The 24,020-nt window shown below is 36.1% G+C and overlaps 1 protein-coding gene across 1 annotated transcript in view; it reads right to left on the bottom strand.

The window, feature by feature from the left end:
- The window catches only part of CFAP47 (cilia and flagella associated protein 47), a 587,956-nt gene that overhangs the window by 88,977 nt on the left and 474,959 nt on the right, over nt 1-24,020 (bottom strand). The window contains exons 61-64 of the mRNA XM_043569968.1: nt 22,723-22,728; nt 22,119-22,223; nt 18,389-18,545; nt 11,744-11,842 (exon numbers count right to left, since the gene is read on the bottom strand). Coding sequence (XP_043425903.1) covers nt 11,744-11,842; nt 18,389-18,545; nt 22,119-22,223; nt 22,723-22,728 — 367 coding nt within the window. The remainder of the gene's footprint in view (nt 1-11,743; nt 11,843-18,388; nt 18,546-22,118; nt 22,224-22,722; nt 22,729-24,020) is intronic.

Here is a 24,020-nt window from a genome sequence, read left to right as displayed (position 1 = left end):
AGCACTGACATTTTAACAAAATTAGGTTTTTAGTCAATGAGCATGATGCAACTCTATTTACCAAGGTTTATTGGATTTATTTCATCAGTGCTTTCTACTATTTGGTATATAGGTACTGTACATATTTTGTTAGATTTTTGCCTAGGAATTGCAGGGATTTGTTGTTATCATAAATGTTTTTTTAATTTTTTAAATTTTATTTATTTTTGAGAGAGAAAGACAGAGCGCAATTGGGGGATGGGCAGAGAGAGAGGGAGACACAGAATCCAAAACAGGCTCCAGGCTCTGAGTTGTCAGCACAGGGCCTGACACAGGACTCGAACCCACGAACTGTGAGATCATGATCTGAGCTGAAGTCAGATGCTTAATCCACTGAGCCACCCAGGCACCCTGAGAATAAAATCTTTCTAACCAAGACAGGTGACCCAGAGGATATAAAGACAGGATAATTTAACCATAAAATAGCAGAAAAAAATATGGGAAAAAACTATAATTAAACACAATAAACAAATATTAGAAAAAATATCTTTCAGGGAGGGGTGCCTGGTTGGCTCAGACTGAAGAGCACGTGACTCTTTTTTTATTTTTTATTTTTTATTTTTTTAACATTTATTCATCTTTGACAGACAGCACAAGTGGGGGAAGGGCAGAGAGAGAGGGAGACACAGACTCCAAAGCAGGCTCCAGGCTCCAAGCTATCAGCATAGAGCCCAACGCAGGGCTTGAACCCACAAACCGTGAGATCATGACCTGAGGTGAAGGCAGACGCTCAATTGACTGAGCCACTGAGGCACCTCAAGAGCACATGACTCTTGATCTCAGGGTTGTGAGTTTGAATCCCACTTGGGTATAGAGAGTATTAAATAAATAAATAGATAAACTTTAAAAGAAAAAAAAGAAATATCTCTCATGGAGACACCAAAAATGAATTTTAATGGATAATATTAAAAAGTTTTACAAATTAATGACAGAGGTAAAAACAACCTAATATTGGGGCACCTTGGAGGCTCAGTCAGTTGAGCATCCCACTCTTAATATCGGCTCAGGTCATGATCCCAGGGTCATGAGATCGAGCCCTGCCTCAGGCTTGGTTCTGAGGGGGGAGGCTGCTTTGAATTCTCTTTTTCTCTCTCTCTGCCCTTCTCCCCTGCTCACGCTCTCTCTCCCTGTCTCTCTCTCTCTCTCTCAAATTAAAAAAAAAATTAATAAGAAAAACTCACCTAGTATCATTTAAAATGAGCAAAAGTTATGCAAATATAACTTACAAAAAGCCTGAATGGCTTCATGTTGACAACAGAGGCATTAATTGTCAAAGAACAAAGGGATGTTAACTAATATTTATCTGTCTCCCCATATATCCATATTTAAATAAAGCTAAAATAGAATACTGAAAAAATTTTAAATTACATGAAAATGACACTAAAATTATATCTGGTTTGTTTTATTTATATGTAGAAAATTATGTGATAAAAAAAGGCCTGCTGATGTTTTAAAGAAAAAAAAAGAAATTTAAGTAGAATAGAGCAATATGGGTAAAGGGATCGTCTATATGCATTTATTGGCCAGGAATATTTGTGTAACCAGAAAGAGGCTTTCCTAATGTTGTGATTACTCTGATGACAACAAACTAAAGTGGGGCTCTAAATCTTTTCTTTAAAGTAAAGATAAAATTTAATTAGCCCTTACAGAGATTATTAACATTGTGTAGAATGTTTTGAAGAGTATGCTAATCTTTTTACTACTGCATCAGAGAATACCAAGAGTACTAAAGTGATATAATAGTCATTATATAATATCTTTAATTATATTAATCTTTCTCATGAAAATGATTAAAGATTTTCTATTCTTGAGCAAAGAATACTCTTATTGTTTTCAGTAAAGCCTTTATGTATTCTAGGAAGCAATAAGAGAAAATAGTTGTTGCATTTAAAATTGGTAATAAAATACTAAGTATAAATAATCACAAAAGTAGCTTACATTATTTGACAAAAAACTGTATTTACTGTTCCTCTAATATCACAAAAAATGAGATATATTATCTATCAGTAATATAATTATTACTATAATGGTTATATTATAATTAATATAATTTATATACTAACATAATATATAATATAATTAATATATAATTATTTTGAGCACGATTTGTCCATTAGAAACATGCAAAATATATAAAAAATATATTTGAAAATACATAAAAAAATACAGGTTAAACATTTCTGAAAACAAAAAGTTGACGAACTAGTGGAAATACATAAAATGGACATTGAACCAAAGATTCAGTATCACAGAAATGTCATTTTTCTTACAGGTATAAAGTTAAAATTTAAATGATAAATTTTAAAAAATTCCAATAAATATTCTTTCAGGTTTTCTCTGGAGGTAATTGAGTTTATTATAAAGGTCATATGGATACATAAACAAGAAAGAATAGCCAGTAAAACTCTGAAAAGGAAAAGTAATGTCAGAGAGCTATCTTCAACACATATTAAAAGACATTATAAGCCTCTCTAATTAAAATAGTGTAGTTTCAGCTCTCAAAGACAGATCAGTGGAACTGTAGTGATAACTCAGAAAGAAACCAAATACACATGGCAGTGTAGTCTATGATAATGCTGACATATCAAATCAGCACAGACAAAATGGCCCTAAATAAATCTTGAAGAGGTGGGAATGCAAACTGGGGCAGCCACTCTGGAAAACAGTGTGGAGGTTCCTCCAAAAATTAAAAATAGACCTACCCTATGACCCAGCAATAGCACTGCTAGGAATTTACCCAAGGGATACAGGAGTACTGATGCATAGGGGCACTTGTACCTCAATGTTTATAGCAGCACTCTCAACAATAGCTAAATTATGGAAAGAGCCTAAATGTCCATCAACTGACGAATGGATAAAGAAATTGTGGTTTATATACACAATGGAGTACTACGTGGCAATGAGAAAGAATGAAATATGGCCTTTTGTAGCAACGTGGATGGAACTGAAGAGTGTTATGCTAAGTGAAATAAGTCATACAGAGTAAGACAGATACCATATGTTTTCACTCTTATGTGGATCCTGAGAAACTTAACAGAAACCCATGGGGGAGGGGAAGGAAAAAAAAAAGAGGTTAGAGTGGGAGAGAACCAAAGCATAAGAGACTCTTCAAAACTGAGAACAAACTGAGGGTTGATGGGGGGTGGGAGGGAGGGGAGGGTGGGTGATGGGTATTGAGGAGGGCACCTTTTGGGATGAGCACTGGGTGTTGTATGGAAACCAACTTGACAATAAGTTTCATAAATTGAAAAAAAAAAAAGAAATTGTCGTTTATATACACAATGGAATACTACGTGGCAATGAGAAAGAATGAAATATGGCCTTTTGTAGCAACATGGATGGAACCGGAGAGTGTGATGCTAAGTGAAATAAGCCATACAGAGAAAGACAGATACCATATGTTTTCACTCTTATGTGGATCCTGAGAAACTTAACAGAAGACCATGGGGGAGGAGAAGGAAAAAAAAAAGAGAGGGAGAGAGCCAAACCATAAGAGACTCCTAAAAACTGAGAACAAACTGAAGGTTTATGGGGGTGGGAGGGAGGGGAGGGTGGGTGATGGGTATTGAGGAAGGCACCTGTTGGGATGAGCACTGGGTGTTGTATGGAAACCAATTTGACAATAAATTTCATAAATAAATAAATAAATCTTGAAGAAATAGACAGCCCTTTGGATAAATACATGGAGGAAAAAGCCAAATGACTAGATTTAAAAGACTCAATCACTCAATATTTCTATCAATATTTCTAAGATGTCAGTTACCCCCAAATCAGTGCACAATTTCAATACAATTCAAATACAAAATCTAGCAGGGGTATGTATGTGTGTATGTATCTGCGTATCTGTGTGTGTTTGGAAATTACCTAGCTGATTCTAAAAGTCTGATAAAAGCACAAAGGATTTAGAGTAAAAACAAAACTCTTGAAAAACAGGAAAAATTGGAAGAGCTTATGTTACCACATATCAAGACTTGCCATTTAGTTACGGTAGTTAAGGTAGTACGGTACTGGCACAAAGATAGATGAGTAGACAACTGGAACCAAATAGAAAGTCTAACAATAGACTCACATACATACTGACCCAGGTGGAACTGCTTTCCTGGGGTCGATTGCATTTAATGATAGATTAATGGAGGCAGTGGGCTGGGGCAGGGGACAGGTGGGGTGGTCAAGGAGATGGAGGTATAAAATCTCAGCCTTATCATCTCCACCTGGGGCAACTGTGAAGAGCCAGCCTTTCGGTGCTTGCCATGTGTGAGCTGACACCTTTGTCCCTACCTTCTCCCTCTGTTCAGTCTTGCTTCATTCTCTTCTTCCCTAGTGGCATTGATCCTGAGAGCATTCCCTAATAAACTTCCTGAATCCTAACCTCCTTCTCAGATTCTCCTTCCCAGGAAAAGTGTTTTGCAACAATTATCCTTCAGATAATTCTGAGTGAAACTTGGGCAGATATTTAAAATTTTTATTGCATTATTTACCAATAGACATTTTAAAGCTGTCTTCTATTTATAACAGTATTGTGCAGTTGGGTAGAGCCCCAGCCCTATATTCAAACCTGGGCTCCAGTATATATTGTGGGTGTGATCTTGGACATAACTTCTACATGTCTCAGTATACATATCTAACATAGTGGTATCAATACAATCTATCTCAAAGGGTTATTGTGAGGACTAAATCCATTAATATTTGCAAAGGGTTTTTTTTTTTAATGTTTATTTATTCTTGAGGTTAAGAGAGAAAGGGCATGAGTGCAAGCGGCGGAGGGGAGAGAGAGAGGGGGCAGAGGATCTGAAGCGGGCTCCACACTGACGGAAGAGAGCCTGATGCAGGGCTCAAACTGTGAGAATCATTACCTAAGCTGAAGTCAGACGCTTAACTGACTGAGTCACTCAGACTTCCCTGTAGAGTGTTTGAAATAGTTCCTTGCAAAGAGTACATTGCTATTGGTCATGGCAAGTGACTCTGTTTTCCATTAAAATATTATTAAGTAAATTATTATGTAGGTGATACAATGGTATGTCAGAATTTGTGAAAGTGGTATATAAATAACTGAAATTTGGTGAGTTTTTTTTAATGTTTATTGATCTTTGGGGGGGGGGGGCAGAGCATGAGCCAGGGAGGGGCAGAGAGAGAGGGAGACACAGAATCCGAAGCAGGCTCCAGCCTCTGAGCTGTCAGCACAGAGCTCAACGCGAGGCTCGAACTCAAGAACCCGAGATCATGACTTGAGCTGAAGTTGGACACTTAACTGACTGAGCCATCCAGGTGCCCTTGGTGATATTATTTAATGAAAATGTTGAATAAGAGTGGAATACATAAAGGATTAGGGGTATCAAAAAGAAGAACAAAGTTCAATAATTTAAAAAATATAGATATAAATAGGGAAATAGATAACTACTGTTACATAAGAAATTCTTTTCTAGAAAACTAGTATTCACCTAGGGTAACAAAACTCTTTCATTAATGAGTAATTGATGAAAATTAAAATCATTTGTTAACAACTATTTCACCTAGAAAACAAATGGATTTCAGAAGAAAAAAACTATTTCTTTATTCATTTTCAGAAATATATTTCCTGGCATGTACCAGCATTACGCTAGTCTTATTTATTTGTTTATTTTTCTTATTTCTTATAAAGCTGAAGAAAACCAGGAATCCATCTTTGTGTTTACCTATTTTCTCCTATACAAATAATACTAATAACCAATACTTGTACCTAATTTTAGTGGTTACAAATATCTTCATGTACACCATTGTATGTGTTCTTCAAAAAATATCCTATTTGGGGGGCGCCTGGGTGGCGCAGTCGGTTAAGCGTCTGACTTCAGCCAGGTCGCGATCTCGCGGTCTGTGAGTTCGAGCCCCGCGTCGGGCTCTGGGCTGATGGCTCAGAGCCTGGAGCCTGTTTCAGATTCTGTGTCTCCCTCTCTCTGCCCCTCTCCCGTTCATGCTCTGTCTCTCTCTGTCCCAAAAATAAATAAACGTTGAAAAAAAAAAAAAAAAAAAAAAAAATATCCTATTTGGTAAAACTGATTTTCATTTTTTATGATGTCCAGAATAGGTTCTAGAGAATACAGAAACTAGCTTAAGCTAATACAACTTTTTCAGGTTACAGTCAAAACCAGAATACAACAGATTCTCGGACTACAAGTCTAATGCCAGTCCGTGTATCTTGGATCTCTTCCTAGAGTCCTAGGTCTAATTTTATATACACATATATTTGTAAAGTAGTACCTTATTCTCTAGAGCTATAGCGTGATATAGAATAAGAGTAATCCCCCAACACACACAACCCAGCCCTGTTTTTTTAAATGTCACAGTCAGAGGGCCCAGGAAAATGTTACAGCTAAGATATTTCTTTCTCAAGGGCTTAATCTTGACTTTGCTTCAGTGACATTTGATTACTTCCTAAGTGAAAGAGAAAAAGAACACTTCAAGTCTTATAAATGTATCAGCTTTGCAGCAGCATATCTTCTGAGATCACAATTCACCTATACTCTTATCTCACTCTTGGTTATTCAACCTAATTAGATGTGTAGACAAGAATGAACTTCAAAGTGAAAACCTGGCAGGTTAACATTCTTCACTGACAGAAGACTCCTTCTCCACTCCCCCAACCCCCCATGGCCCCCTCCCCACTCTGGTCTAATTCCTGTCACTAATTTTTAGAGGATGATAACAGAAAGGACACTGAAATTATTAAAAACAAAATGAAGTACTGAGCTATCTATGCCATAGCATGGAACTCATTCTAAGGAAGAAAAATTCCAGAAAAAAAAAAAAAAGTTTCCTTAGAGGAATAAAATGGATGTGAATGTCTTTTTCCAATGTAAAAAAAACAGTGCCACTGGCTACAATTATAGTCTTGGTCAATATCTTAATATACAGAGATTCAATTTTATTAAAAGATTTTATTTTTTTAATGTTTGTTTATTTATTTTGAGAGAGAGAGTGTGTGTGCATGCATTCATGAGCAGGGGAGGGGCACAGAGAAAGGGAGAGAGAATCCCAAGCAGACTCCACACTCAGCATGGAGCCCTATGTGGGGCTTCATCTCATGAACCGTGAGATCAGGACCAGATCTGAAATACAGAGTCAGATACTTAACAGACTGAGTTACCCAGGTGCCCGTATTAAAGGATTTTATGAATACAAGGGAACTAAAATTCTAGAAAGAAGTTAATATGAGAATGTTTGCAGAAATTATTTTTATCTATGTCCTTTTGCTGATTGTCAAACATTTGTCAAAATGTTCCTGAAGTCAGGTTGAGACTGGGATGATGCATAGAAGAACTAACCACAAAATGAAACAGCAGCACTCACAATGAGACACATACACTAGTCTTAGCAGCTGTCAGTGGTCTCCCTTTAATGTTGAACACTTCACTGAATTGAATTGAATGTACTGACACAGTATATGGCAAACTGGAGCGTTCACATTTAGAACCTCTCTGCAGAATCAGTTCATCTGAGAGCAATATTTACAAACATGTTTCTCAGCCAGATAGAGATTCCAAAAGCGTGTTGTTTCCTCTATATGGAAATATAAACAGCATTAGAAAAAAAAAAGCCCTAGGAAACACTGCCATAAAGGGAACTTTTTTAAGCTGGTATTTCCCAAATTTAAGCATAGAACTTAGTTTTTCTTTAGGCTTTTTTTTTTTCATATCACACCTATTTTATCTCTTGAAATTAGTATTTCACTCTATACATTTAGGTGAACATTGGTCAAGAATAAGATAATCTTTGGGGCATCTGGGTGGCTCAGTTCGTGAAGCATCCAACTCTTGGTTTCAGCTCAGGTCATGATCTCATGGTTTGGTGAGTTTGAGCCCCACACAGGGCTCTGTACTGACAGCACAGAGCCTGCTTGGGATTCTCTCTCTCCCTCTCTCTCTCTGCCCCTCCCCTGCTCATGTGGTCTCTGTCTCCCTCAAAAATAAATAAACTTAAAAAAAAAAGATCTTTATAGTTCTCAAATATTCACCAAGGAAATGTTCCATGTAGAGGTGGAAAGACTTAGTTTTAAGGTTATAAATGCTTTACACGGTATATGAGATTATCCCTACGGTAATTTTTACAGAATGGCCGATGAATCCCTAAATCCCTAAAAATGCCAATAGCAGGGTAAGAAACAGAGCTCCCGTTTCTGTGGTACCCTTAATGTTTAAGTTCCCCAAATCATGAGAAACACTCCTAACACTAATGCCACATAAGAACACCAGAGCAAACAAAAAGTTTCTAGAGAAAGTTTCTAGAGAAAATAAACCCCTTTGGAGATCTTATTATATAGAGCAGCAGGGAGTGCAACTTGAACTGTCAACCCACTGCACTGGCAGGATGTGCATAGTTTATTGAAAAAAAAAAAAAAAAAAACAAGCCACAGAAGACACTAGGGAAATCAATAAGGAATCCAGGAGAAAACCGGATTAAATTCGAAAACCATGTGAAGACAATAAAAACAATATAAATTATAATTAACAAAGTACTTTCAGAATCTCTTTTTTGCAAAGTAGAAAATTTAAAATTGGAATACACAATGTTAGGCTCTGTGTTGACATAAATTACATTATATATAATTACTAACTGGATTACTTATTATTTAAATTTGAAAATATGCAACGTGGATGGAACTGGAGTGTTATGCTAGGTGAAATAAGTCATACAGAGAAAGACAGATACCATATGTTTTCACTCTTATGTGGATCCTGAGAAACTTAACAGAAGACCATGGGGGAGGGGAAGAAAAAGGAAGAGGTTAGAGAGGGAGGGAGCCAAAACATAAGAGACTTAAAAACTGAGAAATGAGGGTTGATGGGGGGTGGGAGGGAAGGGAAAGTGGGTGACGCCACTGAGGAGGGCGCCATTTGGAATGAGCACTGGGTGTTGTATGGAAACCAATTTGACAATAAGTTTCATATACAAAAAAATAAAAAAATAAATTTGAAAATATGTTAAAAATCACTTGCTGAAGAATAAACAACAGGAACTCAAAAAAAAACTAGCAAGGAAAGTCATTTAAATATATGAGCAGTGCAAAATTAATACAGAGAGATATAAAGTTTGTAAACTAATGAAATAAGATTCTTGACTTTGGTAAAAGAAACAATAATTTCCATACCCAACTCTACATTTAGAGTAGGCAATTCCCTGGGACTTTATTTTTATTTATGCATTTATTTACTTTACCTTTTGGCCCCTTTTACCCATTATTTGGATTATTTAAACAAAAGTACTGCCACTGGAAGCTTTATGTTTTTTGTCATACACAAAAGTGAACTTTATTAACACTTATAAACATTATGCTAGAAAATGAGGAAATAAATGGTCTTGGATAAGGAGATTATTGAAAAGATGTAGTTCTCCCCAAATTTGTCTACAGGTTTAATGTAATGGCAATCAAATGTTTACTGAGATTTCTTTGAAACTTGACAAAAAAAATTATTCTAAGTTTTTTCCATAAGGATAAACAGGTGATAAAAGGAAATAAATCATTTAAAAGATCAGGAAAAGAAAGAAATAGAATAATAAAATGTAAAACTATAGGATTTAAAATGTATAGCACTGGAATAAGACCTAAAATACAGATCTATGTAACAGAATAGATTTTGTCTGAATACAGCCTGCAAAAGTAAATAGCTACAGAATGATTATTATTATTGAATGAGAAGATGGGAAACTTGCTAATTAGATGAGGGGAATCAAATTAGATTATAATTATATAGCAAAAAAGCAAAATTTGGATGAATTAAAGGAGTAAAAGAAAAAGATGTCTATTTACATGTAACTCTTTCCCCATTACAAAGAAGAATATGTAGGTGAATTTTTTGATTGATTTCATTATGTGGGAAGACTGAAAATGTAGAACCAATGGGAGAAATTAAAAAAAAATGTCTCATATAATTAATGGGTAAGTAAAATTAAAATATACGCAGACATATAAATAATACAAATATAATAAAGTTGTTATTTGGCATTCAGGTGATTTTCAACTTTTCAGTATTATAAACAATACAATATTTTGATTCTTTCTTTAAATGATCTCAGCAGAATTGGAACTACTGGGTCAAAAGGGGGCTAATTTCTAAGTTTCTTTATGTATTACACAAACTGCTTTTCAGAAACTATGTTGTGATTTGTATTCCTTGAAGCAGTATGTGTTCAAATTTCACCATGGTTTCAATGAAAAATAAAGACAAAAAGGAAAACAAAAACTTAGGTGGCTGTCATTTATTTATTTATTTATTTATTTATTTATTTTTAAATTTTTTTAAATATTTATTTATTTTTGAGAGAGACAGAGACAGAATGTGAGTGGGTTAGGGGCAGAGAGAGAGGGAGACACAGAAGCAGAAGCAGGCTCCAGGCTCTGGGCTGTCAGCACAGAGCCCGACGCGGGGCTCGAACTCACGAGCTGTGAGATCATGACCTGAGCTGAAGTCGGACGCTCAACCGACTGAGCCACCCAGGCGAGGCGGCTGTCATTTAAATCAACATCTATTTGAATATTAGTGACTATGAACATATTTGCAATCATTCTTTGGCCACCTTTACCTACTCTTTGTGAACTGTTCACATTTTTTTTTAATTTTTTTTTTTAATGTTTATTTATTTTTGAGACAGAGAGAGACAGAGCATGAACGGGGGAGGGGCAGAGAGAGAGGGAGACACAGAATCAGAAACAGGCTCCAGGCTCTGAGCCATCAGCCCAGAGCCCGACGCGGGGCTCGAACTCACAGACCGCGAGATCGTGACCTGAGCTGAAGCCGGACGCTTAACCGACTGAGCCACCCAGGCGCCCCTGTTCACATTTTTTTTAATGTTACAAAGAAATTGAAAACAAAGACTTTGAAGTCAGAGAGAAGGAGGTTCAGCTTCACCTTTAAGCAACTGTCTTGATTTTGTGTAAGTTAATTTTTCTGAATTGTAATCACCTCAATTCAATAAGAATAACACCTACATGATGGAGCTGTATCAAATGAAATAAAATAATGAGATTTAGGATGCTGACATAAATACTACAGTACACAGAAAAAAGTCAGGAACCTATTTGTATTGGGATGCTAGTAGTAGTTGCTGATTTCAGTTAGTTTTTTGGTATTAAGATAATTCATATTTTATCATCTTTATCATAACTGTTATGATTAATTTAATGGAATTTAAAAATATTATTTAAGCAAATTAATATTTTTTAAGCTGTAGATTTTTAGGCGACTTCATTATTTCTTATGCCTTAGATATTTTCCTATTCAAGGTGCAAGTGGGATGATTAATATAGTGTACAAAGAGATAAACATCCTATAATAAATTTTCAGGGAATTATTAGCTTTGTAAAGATGCAATTATTTTTCATGGTTATGAATAGCTTTATCATACTATTTATTTTTAATTTTCCAAAACCTTCTTTGACTCACACACTTACGTATTAATTAAGTGGTATGACTTTTGACCATTCACAATCTCAAAGATAAAATATTTTACAAATTGTACTTCTATGTTATGGAATGAAAGCCGGTGAAGACGTAATGAATATATATAAAGGTTATACTATCCATGTGTTTCTATCAACTTGCTAAAATTTGTATCCAAGTTTTTAATTGTATAATTATTATTAAATATGTATTAAGACAACAGACATATAATTTCATCATCTCTGAAATACGAAACCATATAGAAGGACAGAATATAAAGCAGAAATCCATACCTTTTGTGTGACTCAGGCCACTAAAACTGAAAGCAGAAGTCTGCCTGAAGAACTTATCCCAGTGATGGTCAAGGATGAGATGCCTTGGCTTTTCCCGACCTAATAAAAATATAAAGAGATATTCTTCAATGTCACATTCAAGAGGAAAAATAGCAGGAGAGATTGAAAGAGAATCAAAATTCCCCTCTAGTGGGAAATTTCTCAGATAATTATTTTTCCAAGTATATTTTAAGATGACATTTAAATGCCATTTTTGAAGAACATAGCCAACATTATAAATGGTTTTCTCTATAATATTATAAAATCAACTCATACATTCTTAGAATTTTAATTTAAACTACTCAAACAATAGATATGAATGAGAGCCTCTTTGAGCCCTCTATCTAAAAATGGCTGGCCATAGTTAATATTTACATATGCATAAATGAATATGCATTGACAGTAATTTAAACCAATAAATACAAAACCAATTACCCAAAACATACTAGCTACATAACAAGTACTTGCTTTTAGTGCTACCATATATAAAAGATAAAAATTTCTGTCGGCACAAGCATTTATATATAATTTTAAATACACTGTCCTTGGAAAGAAATGCGAGTGCATGATATAACCCCCATGAAGAGGATTTTTGTAACACTTGGTAAAATTGTACATTTATTCACCATTTTGCCCATCAATACTACTTACAGAAATACACCTTAAATACACATCTCAAACATGAAACAATATATACGTAGGGGCATTATTTGTATAGCAATACGTACTGGGGCATTACTTATATATATATGAGTATATATATGTATATATATGTGTATATATGTATATATATGTATATCATGTATATTTTTATATAGCAAATTATTAGATACTCCTTTATCCCTACTGTCATTTTGTTTTGCTCTTCAATAAAACTATTGGTGTCTGGAAAAGAATCCACTTATATCTAAACATTTGAATAAAATCACTAACACTGCATTTAAATTTGAATTTAGCAAAAAGAGTAAATAATCTCAAGACTATAGCTATTTTAGTTGAAAAGAAATCAAAACAGCTATATTATATGCATCGACTACTACGTCATTCATTTATGTAACTTTTAGGTATATAATCTGTAAGTGATATTTCACAAATAGAATATCACAATGTATATATGTTTTTGCGTATGTATATTACAGATCTAGTAGTTTTGAAATGTGCATATGACAGTTTTCAGCACAAAACAGATGATCAGTATATAATCAGTGACTGAATATTCAATTCCTGCTCTACCAACATATGCCAGCACTGAAATACTCATTTAGGTAGGAATAAAGCTATGAATGAATATAACCCCTGCCATTAACAAGCACAAATTAGCAGGTCTGGAATGTGGTTATATGAGCAAGGGCACACACATACAAATAATGGAGATGTGTCCTTAAATTCCTAATAGGTACATCAGGCCCTAATTTGTAATGTGTTGACTCAAACCCACCCATGGCTACCTTTCCTTTTTCCACCTTTATTCCTGGCTAAATAGGGTGGAACCTTGACAGCAGGGGCTGGAGTGGAGGGCATTATTATTGATCAGAGTGGATTGTGGGAACTGAGTCCACTGATACCAGTCACTGAGCAAGGGTACATGTCGAGGCTGATCAAGGAGGCCAACACAGGAAGTCCAAGCATGTGTTGATGAGGCAGAAGCAGGGTCTGATGGCAGAGTTAAAAAGAGAAAGGAGAGATCTGAGGAGCTGAGAAAATGTGAAAGGAGTGGCAGTGAGAGGTATTTCCTGAGGTCCTTTGATTGGATGAAGGGAGGCCTCTTTACTGAGATCTTAAGGGGAAGAAGCAAAAAGAGAGGCAAGTGCAATTCTTTACAGCCTTATCAGTATGGGGCTTTATAAGCACCATCTGTAAGCAGACAACTTAGAATGCCAGTTACGTGGCCCTGGAGAAGACAGCTAGACGTGATGAGTTCAAGACACTGTTCAATCACTTACTCACTGCATGGTTTTGGGAAATTTCTAAGCCTCAGGTTCCATATCTGAGAAGTCTCCAAGAGTCTTTTTTTAAAGATTGGGTATAGTCACATTTACAGAGCTCAAGCCTGATACAAAAGTGAGTGTATAACAAATGCGAGGGCCCTAGGTTATTTGAAGCTTTTGTGAAGTAGTATCCTGCTCCTCATGGGACTCATTAACGGTCTGTTTTGGAGATGTCTCTACTATTCTCTTAGCGTTTAGGCCATTTCCTCTCTAGCCTCCCTATCCCATCCACCATTTAAAGGTTGCATGAAGTAAGATATAAATAGACCCCTGAAATATAATCTTTTCAACACCTTGCCTTGTGTAATGTTCAAATGAAAAAAACTTAGAGACAGGGCACCTGGGTGGCTCAGTCGGTTAAATGTCCAACTTTGGCTCAAGTCATGATCATGATCATGATCAAGTCATGATCACAGTTTGTGGGTTCAAGCCCTGCATCAGGCTCTGTGCTGGCAGCTCAGAGCCTGGAGCCTGCTTCAGACTCTGTGTCTCCCTCTCTGTCTGCTCCTTCCCCACTCGCACTCTCTCCCTCAAAAATAAATAAACATTAATTTTTTTTTTAAAAAAAAGCTTAGACACAACACACAATAGAATTAAAGAATTAAATAGAATTTAATGAAATAGAATAAAAGATTTTTAAATGTCAAAGGGCAGTATTTCTGAAATAAGTTATTAAAATGGAAATAGCTAAAATCTCAGCAGAAGAAAAGACATTAGACAAGTGGCAATATAAAAGTTTGAGAATGAGTTTGCAATTCTAAAAACATTGCCTTCTTGGAAAAACAGTGCATTCTGAAAGATATCTCTTCCTATATATCTTGTATATCTATTATATCTATCTATCTATCTTTCTTTCTTTCTTTCTTTCTTTCTTTCTTTCTTTCTTTCTTTCTTTCTTTCTTTCTTTCTTTCTTTCTATTGAAAGAGAAATCAGGAACGCTGGATCTGAAATACTGTGAGACTTCTCTCACTCAGCAACCACCAACTTGGTGTTATGAATCTTGCTACCAACTTCTGTAAGGGGATTCTGTGAATTCTGTAGCATCTGTAGAAACGATGATCTCTTCTTTTGAAAGATAGCAAGGGAATGCACAGTCCTTTCATGAAATAATTTTAAGATATTTGCAAATATTTAAATTAGAAGGTCTTAATTTAGTACCTTTTAAATTAGTATATTTGGCATACATGTTAAATATTTTTATCCTTATTGTCAGTCATGTTTTCTTGTGGTCCCTTCAATAATTCAAGCCAAATTATGAGGCCCAGTCGCCAAGAATATGAATATAAGACACGAACATGGTAGCTAGAAAAAAAACAGAACCCACAACAGAAAGAAGGAAGAGGTTATGACAGAGAGAGACAGAGACAGAGACAGGGAGAGACAGAGACAGAGACAGAGAGAGAGAGAGAGAGGGACTTCAGTACTGAGAAAAGGAAAGGAGAAATATTTTCATAAAGGAAAGGGTGAAAGTGAAAAAGGAAAGATACCAGAGGTTGGTGTCATTCTTGGTCCCTGGTCTCCTCAGGTTGAAGGAAGGGGGAGTATCTGAGGGTCTAAACATTTACTCAAGAGAGAGCAAGTTTATTAAAAATACTGTTTTAAAATACAAACCGGGTGGCTCAGTTGGTTGACCGTCTGACCTTTGGTTTTGGCTCAGGCTGTGATCTCATGGTTTGTAGGTTCAAGCCCTGCATCGGGATTTGCACTGACAGTGCACAGCCTGCTTGGAATTCTGTCCCTCTCTTTCTCTCCCTCTCCAGTTAGTGATCTTGCTCTCTCTCCCAGAATTAATAAATACATATTTAAAAAAATACAAAAGACTAATAAGTCTTTCATTGTCAAGCTTACTGTTTTTTCCTATTATATATCAAAAGTGTTTCAGACCAATTAAAGAAAAAAAACAAGCCACAAATTACTTCATAATTTATTAAAAAAATTTTTATGTTTATTTATTTTTGAGAGAGAGAGAGAGAGACAGACAGACAGACAGACAGAACCTGAGCGGGGGAGGGGCAGAGAGAGTGAGGGAGACAGAATCTGAAGCAGGCTCCAGGCTCTGAGCTGGCAGCAACAGATCCCGATGCCGGGCTCGAACTCACGGACCGTGAGATCATGACCGGAAGTCAGACACTTAACCTACTGAGCCACCCAGGCACCCTACATGATTTTTTTTATGTTAACAATCTTGATCCAATATGTTTTTATAACAATCACATCCTTCTGAAGTGATTTGCCTGCAATTGTCTTGAAAATTCCATTTCTTGGACAGATCCATTTATCAGCCTTGTATGTTGTTCCCACACCAGGAATTCCGAACCCCAGAAGTGGTATGAACTTCAGAACGGTATTTTCTTGGTGCCTAGCTAAATTTGTAGTTTCTAATCCCAGCCAAATGCCTTTTGTATTTTAATTTTGTCAGCTCCACCCTCCATTCCCTGCAGCAATTACTTTAAATCACTGTGCTACTCTTCAAATCTACTCTGTCACTGGTCGTCAGATAAAAATATAAATGTAACCGCACTTAATTCCAAAGCCCCTCTAGCACCCTAACAATTTATCTACAGCCACGTTTGTTTTACCCTATCTCCACCTGTCCAAAGGTAGAAACGCCCCTCTTGTTCAAGTATATTCCTTCTCCTTCAAGTCTGATCCCGGTCCTCCCAGAGCCATACCCATCAGTTAAGCCCTACCTCTTTTACAGCTTTAACTTCTGCTCAATCCTGTCTTCTTCTTTCTGCCTATACAAATGTTCATATCTTCCATATTAAAATGCTGACTTCCTTGAGTCTATAATCAACTTTTTTTTTTAAAGAAAACTTTTTAAAAAAGTATTTATTTTTGAGAGAGAGAGAGAGCATGTGCAGGAGGGGCAGAGAGGGAGAGAGAGGATTCAAAGTGGGCTCCACACTGATAGCAGAGCACCCGATGCAGGGGTGAACTCAAACTGCAAGATCATGACCTGAGCAGAAGTCGGACGCTTAACTGACTGAGCCGCCCAGGCGCCCCTACAACCAACCACCTTTTGCTAATTACTGACGTGTCTCTCCTTCTCATCACGGCCAAGGTCTTCACAAGACAATTGTACGTTAGATGACAGTATGTTCTTAATTTTTACTTAATTATTTTATACCAAGAGCAGGAGGAGGTGATCAGGAAAGACAAAAACTTCAACAAGTAAACGATGCTGTTCAGCTTCAGCATTAATCAAAAAATAGTAATTTGCATTCATGATAAAATACAATCTGCCTCTATCAGATTGATGGAGATTAAGGAGAATGCTACTAGTCAGGGTTTACAAGGTTCAGGAAAAGAGGGAATGTCTGTAATTGACTCCTCATAGGAGCATGAATTGCAACAGTATAACCATCCTGGAGAGTAACTTGGTTATTTATATCAAAAACCTTAACATGTATGCATTCCTTTTGGCCTAACAATTGAGCTACATAAAATGAATTATGCCAGCAGTAGTAGTGTTAGTCGATGTAGTAATAATATTTGAAAAGATAAAATTAGTAATGTCCAATATTAGATTTAAAATGTGCTTCAGAAAACTCATAAAGAGTTGGTTTCGATTTCAGAACCTCATTATTTGGTCTTTTAATAAAAAGTGATCAGAAACTCTACAAGATCTAACTTAAAAACATGTATTTGTAACATGACATGGAAAAAAAAAACCCAAGTTTTGTTAGACCCAGAATTTAATCCAAATATGCTATTTAAAAAGAAAAGAGGGTGCATCCATTGTGGAACACAGTGTGAAGTTTCCTCAAAAAGTTAAAAATAGAACTACCCTATGATCCGCTATAATCGCACTACTGGGTATTTACCAAAAATATACAAAACCACTAATTCAAAGGGATACTTGCACCCCTATGTTTATATGATGATGATACTGAGTGATATATGAAATTACTGAATCACTATCTTGTGCATCTGAAACTAAGAGAACACTGTATGTTAACTATATGGGAATTAAAATTTTTAAAAAGGAAGAAAAGTGGGAAATGAAACAAAATCAGAATACTAGAATTTCTAAAAACTTTTAAGGAATAAGCATTGGCATAGTTGAGTCAGGTCATAAAAATCTTACAAATCTACTAATTTACATATTTGGTTTTACAGATAAAATTGGAAGAAATTGACTTGGTACAGAGATTTCTAATTTGTTTTTTTTTTTAATTTTTTTAAATGTTTATCTATTTTTGAAGGATAAAGAGACAGAGCGTGAGTGGGGGAGGGGCAGAGAGAGAAAGGGAGACACAGAATCTGAAGCAGGCTCCAGGCTCTGAGCTGTTAGCACAGAGCCTAATGTGGGGCTTGAACTCATAAGCTGTGAGATCATGACCTGAGCTGAAATCTATGCTTAACCGATTGAGCCACCCAGGCGCCCCTAGACTTCTAATTTCTGATTCTGGCTCCACCATTTGTAAACTGTGATTTCAGCCAAGATACTTCATCTCTCACATCTTGTTTTCTCTTTTACAAAATTATGGTGTTGAAACAGCTAATGGATTCCTAAAGTGTCCATTATCTCTAAAATGCTTGGATTCTGTGATAAAACAGGTTTCATTAATAATTACAAAATAACATACGTAATATATATTTAAAAAAACTTACTTGTTAGTATGATATCGATTAGAACATCTTCCTTGGTGGGATTTTGGAAAGTTATAACAACAGATGATTGAAGACTGAGGTATGCGGTTATTCTTTTTATGTCTATAGGCTGGGGGAATAGTCCTATTCCAGAGAGGAAGAATCTCCATTCTGTAAACTGTTTAAAGATAAACATTCATGATACATATATCCTAATCATGTACATTTTATTTGCAACACTTAGTAAATGTAATATGCATAAAAATCTTGGCAGGTAAGAGACATTTTGTTGTTAATATTAATATGCAGTTATATTTTTCCTTTCTTTTCCAAATTCTTTTTGATTTCACTGAAACTTCAGTGTATTTCTACACTTAAAAAAGGGGCAAGACCCATACTCAAAATATTAAACATATTTCTATGCATAAAGGTTTATTTATAGCAACATAAAAGAGAAATCTTAATGAAAACCTTGCATTTCTTTTCAAGGTTTTTTAAGAAATCAATTTGTCTAGCAAACTGGATACTAAATACTGCATGAAGTTTCCAAAATCTTAGGGTGAATTTCAAATGAAATTCAGATAGTTATCACATGAAGGCAAAGATGGTGAGGCACAGATTGAAGCCCCATTAAAAGGAAGTGTGCACAACTGCATGGCATATTATTTATCCCCACCGTCTAGTACAGTGTACGTTCTGGTAGGACAAGATGGGGAGAAGAGCTCAAAAATTATGTGAAGGAGATCACACGTAGCCATTGTTCTTATCTGGGTTTCATAAGCCTGTAAAGCACTGTTTGAAAATGTTCCCTTTGTGTTCATTTAGAATGAAAGTCCCGAAAGTACAGCAGACTCTGACTCAGTTCTCTGCACTGAATACTTTGCTAATGTTACAGATGAATGAGGAGGTCACTAAATGAAAACCAACACAAAATAACCTAGTTTATAATGTATTAAACTACATAGATGTGTCCAAGCCTAAATTCCAACAAAAGAGGGAAACTTTTAAGACTGTTTCAAACAAGGACAGGTGATGAAGTAAATCCATAAAATGCTGTGTCTGCATAGGAAGGATTACAGGGAAGTTTTACCTGCATATATCTTCAGATGACTGCATTACTTTTAGTTAGACATTTTACTAACAACATACAAGTACACTATGTTTTCACTTATGATGTCCTACCTTGATTACACACAACTGAATGACTGGGATTAAGCATCAGGGTTCAATTACATTAACAACTGTTTTACATAAATTACTTACTTCTTTTGGCTACTTGATAAAATTCAATCCTGAAGGACAGAAATAAAGTTACTTTAAACCACTGGGAGTGAACCACACTACAAAAACAAGGAGGCCAATGTCAGTGTGTTCATGTTTTGCCATATGGCCTGGAATACTGGAGCTTCTAAATTAAACCATATCCCATATTACTGAACGCTAGTATCCGACAACTGCTCTGGCATTGCTTAAATTATCCCCTTGGGTTCAGGGAGGGGAAACTAAAGAGTATCCAAATGAACATGTGCATTAAAAAATAGTGACGTATTTAGCCCATCTTTATCTCTAACTTTTTTGAATGAAGACACAGCAAACCCTTTAAAGATCCAATTCCCATGTTTCTGAAAGATAATTAGTGGAGGTAAAAGATAGCAAATCTCGCTTACACACTACGCAGAGCTCAAGGACAATACAGCCTCCTAAGAATTAACAAAGTTTTCATAGACACAGGCTGCAAGAATCACAGATTCATGCTGGGTAATCAAACCAGTCTGACTTTATGTCTTCTTTCATTTTTGCTATTCTGACCTCTAGATACAGCAAGCCACACGATCAAATATGAATGAAATAATGGCAACTATGTGAAAATAAAATTAAAACAACTGAAAACCAAAGAAGAAAATCTAAGAACATCAGTCTGGTCTCTAAGAGAAGGCCTGATTGCCAGGTTTGCAGCCTACTATTGTTGCTCTTATTCTGTTACACTGTAACACAATCTCATTTAGAGACTCTGGTAGCATATTTACAGTAGTTCCTGATATTTACAGTAGTGAAGCCCTAGGCAAAGTAACCTCAGGATTCAAAATGCGCACAAACAACTTTAGAGCGAAGTTAGAGTTTTACAAAGCAGGGGCTCTTTACCTGGCTCCAAACCGGAAATGAATGAAATGAATGATAAACTATAGCCACTTCCTTTAGTTCAACAAGGACAAATGATCAGAAATAGTTCAAATTTATCATATAAGGACTGACATTTGTAGACTTTAGATTAAGCAGCTACTCATTTGTGTGTGTCAGGTCAACTACATAAGAGAGGGATAGAAACCTTCATTAGTGTTTCCCTAATGGTTAAAAGTTACTTTGTACTCTTAGAAAAGTAAAACCTTTAACTTTATTTTTAAAAATATCTTCTTTAGATGGCTACATATAAGTAATACCATATACCATATTTCCAGAAGTTCATTCAATTAATACTTTCCAAGAAACTGTTTTTGCTGGCTAAACAGCTAAACACAGTTTTTGCTGTGTGGATGAATTAGATAAAAGAGGAAGTCCCGAATGATTCAGGGATAAAATGAAAAAGAATGGCAAAGAAAATAAAAAGGAAAGGCAAGAAAAATCTTAACAAGGCAGCACATTGAAAAAGTTGAAGGGGTCTGCATCCAGGAGCTGAAAGGATAAATGAATTATTGATTTAAATCTAACCAAGGGTAAATCTTTGGAGATGTGCTACAACTTCGAAGGAGATGCTCAGGGTGACTGAAATCAAGCACCAGTGTTAATCTGAGTTACAAAAGTTGTGTTGATTACATACTTATTTAAGTTCTTTTGTGTTTGATACAGAATTTCACGGGGTGCCTGGTTGGCTCAGTGGGTTAAGAGTCCGAGTTGGGTTCAGGTCATGATCTCATGGTTCACGAGTTCGAGCCCCGCGTCAGGCTCTGTGCTGACGGCTCAAAGCCTGAACCCTCCTTCAGAGTCTGTGTCTCCCTCTCTCTCTGCCCCTCCCCCACTTGTTCTCTCTGTCTCTCAAAAATAAATGAACATTAAAAAAAAATTGAAAACAAAAGAATTTGACACTGAATTTCTAGGCTAGGATTTTCTAAAGCTGAGATGTAGAACTGAAAGTAGAGTTGCACTGCTGATGTGGCAGACTCTTTGAATTGATACAATTTCCACCAGAAATGCAAGCAACTAAATTGTCCCTAACGATTAAGATGAAGGGGCCAGGCCCACTATGAAGCAATGATTTAAAAGATCTGCCTTGTGGGGTGCCTGGATGGCTCAGTTGGTTAAGTGTCCAGCTCTTGGTTTTGGCTCGGGTCATGATCTCATGGTTTGTGTGTTCAAGCCCTGCATTGGACTCTTTGCTGAGAGAGAGAGAGAAAAGCACAGCATGAGCGGGGGAGGGACAGACAGAAAGGGAGACACAGAATCTGAAGCAGACTCCAGGATCCAAGCTGTCAGCACAGAGCCTGACGTGGGGCTCCAAGCCACGAACTGTGATATCATGACCTGAGCCGAAGTTGGACGCTTAAATAACTGAGCCATCCAGGCGCCCCTGAAAGTAGCTTCTTTAGACACCTCCACATGCACAATGTATACTGCATTTACAAAAGTTCATTTAATTAATAATTTGCAATCCACTTGTTTCAGTTGCAAAAAATGTGAAATGAATGAATTACATTTACTTATTTATCGATTTTGAAATTTAATTGACTTTACTTGGTCCAAGAATACTTTGTCATACCTGAGCACAGTGGAAGATGATAGAAGCTTGATGACCAGTTCTTCCAAGAGCAGAAGGACAGAAATGAACAGATACCTCTTTGGTGGAGTGAGGAGGTATGGTCAGCTGTGTAAAGTCAGAGAGAAAAAGAAAGAGAAAGAAAAATCGATACTTTTATTTGAGTCAGCACCTTTGCATGCTAGGTATATGCCAGACTGATATTCACGTGATTAGTGTGTTACCTTGTACACATTATCCGTTCCCAGTATGCCTGCTTGGGGCATACTGGTATAACAGCCATGGTAAACAGTGTTTAGTGGTGTTTGCACCATGTTCTTCTCCCAGACAATGACCACATGGAGTCACTTGCTCTATACGAGGAAAGCAGGATTAGGTTTTAAAGCTGAGTAAGAACCCTGAATAGTAGAAATATTTAAGAACCCATAGCTTATTGATCATCCCGATACATGTTAAACCTCTGGAAACCTAACTTGTAGCTTTGGCGATGTCAAACGAAATGAACTGATTCTAAGCATAGATGTAAGGAAAGCTTCTTTAGTGTACAATGAAGTGTTCCTTTTTGTCCGATCACATTCACATTCCAGGTGTGACCTGTTAGAATAACTTGAGTCTGAACAGTATTAGAATGAGTCACCTCTTTAGAGATTGTGAAAGCCAGCAAGTCCATCACAATATAATAAGGATTTGAGTACCTGGGTAATCAGAATGCTATACCGTGAATAATATAATATCTAACATCAACACTTACAGAATGATAAAATGAGAGGGCACATGTCTGAAAAGTAAGTTTATTTTTTTCACTACTGTATTTTGCCAGATAACTTTTGAAAATGTAAAACTGTAAAATAGCAGTGACATTCAAATCCTTGTAGAAGGTAGTACTTAGTGCTTAATAATAATGTTCTGATCATGACCATGAAATACAAATACAAACACAAACTTAATTTTATATTTAGAACAGAGGCAGCTCCTTACTAGATATATGTATGGTTTATCTACAGCAAATATTTATATCTTAGGTTGGCTCTCCCTCTGACAGTTAATCACTTAAGTTCATGCACACATAAGGAATATAAATTAATTTCAATATCAACCTTAGTAAAAAAAAATAAAAGTTGTATTTCATATTTTCTTTCAATTTAACAAATATGAAAAAGTTCTCTCTCTATATATATATACATATATATGTATAATATATATGTATAATATATATATAAAATCATCTATTTCATTGGAAAAATTATATAGTACTACATTAACTTGGATTTTAATTCTAGTTCTACCACTTACTGACCACATGGGTTTTTTTTAGCCTCTCTGGCCTCAGATTCCTCTTCACTAAATATATGTCAGAAACATGCGGTGAAGATAGAGGTAGTGTATACAACCAAGCAGTAACTCAATAAAATTCCCTTATTTCCACCTGAAATTCACTGAAAAATCCCGTGTTACAAGAAGGAAAGATAAACACCACTGGTTGGAATTTATCTGCAGCAAATATACTGGCTTAGTATACTGGGATATAGACAATACATTAAATATAGGACCTTTGTGAAACTTAAAAACATTTAATTACAAACAAGTGTCATCACGATAACTGATGCCAATACGTGAGCTTAAACTGGATCTTAATTCAAGAGAGAAAGATAATTGACGCAGGTGAATAAACTCAAATTTGGACAGAATACTAGATGATGTGGGAGATTAATTACACTATTAAGAAATATAGGGGCGCCTGGGTGGCGCAGTCGGTTAAGCGTCCGACTTCAGCCAGGTCACGATCTCGCGGTCCGTGAGTTCGAGCCCCGCATCAGGCTCTGGGCTGATGGCTCAGAGCCTGGAGCCTGTTTCCGATTCTGTGTCTCCCTCTCTCTCTGCCCCTCCCCCGTTCATGCTCTGTCT

Source organism: Prionailurus bengalensis, chromosome X (assembly GCF_016509475.1).
Source record: "Prionailurus bengalensis isolate Pbe53 chromosome X, Fcat_Pben_1.1_paternal_pri, whole genome shotgun sequence".
In the NCBI taxonomy this organism is placed as follows: Eukaryota; Metazoa; Chordata; class Mammalia; order Carnivora; family Felidae; genus Prionailurus; species Prionailurus bengalensis.
Note: the sequence above shows the minus strand (reverse complement) of the source record. Positions and strands in the feature narration are given on the sequence as shown.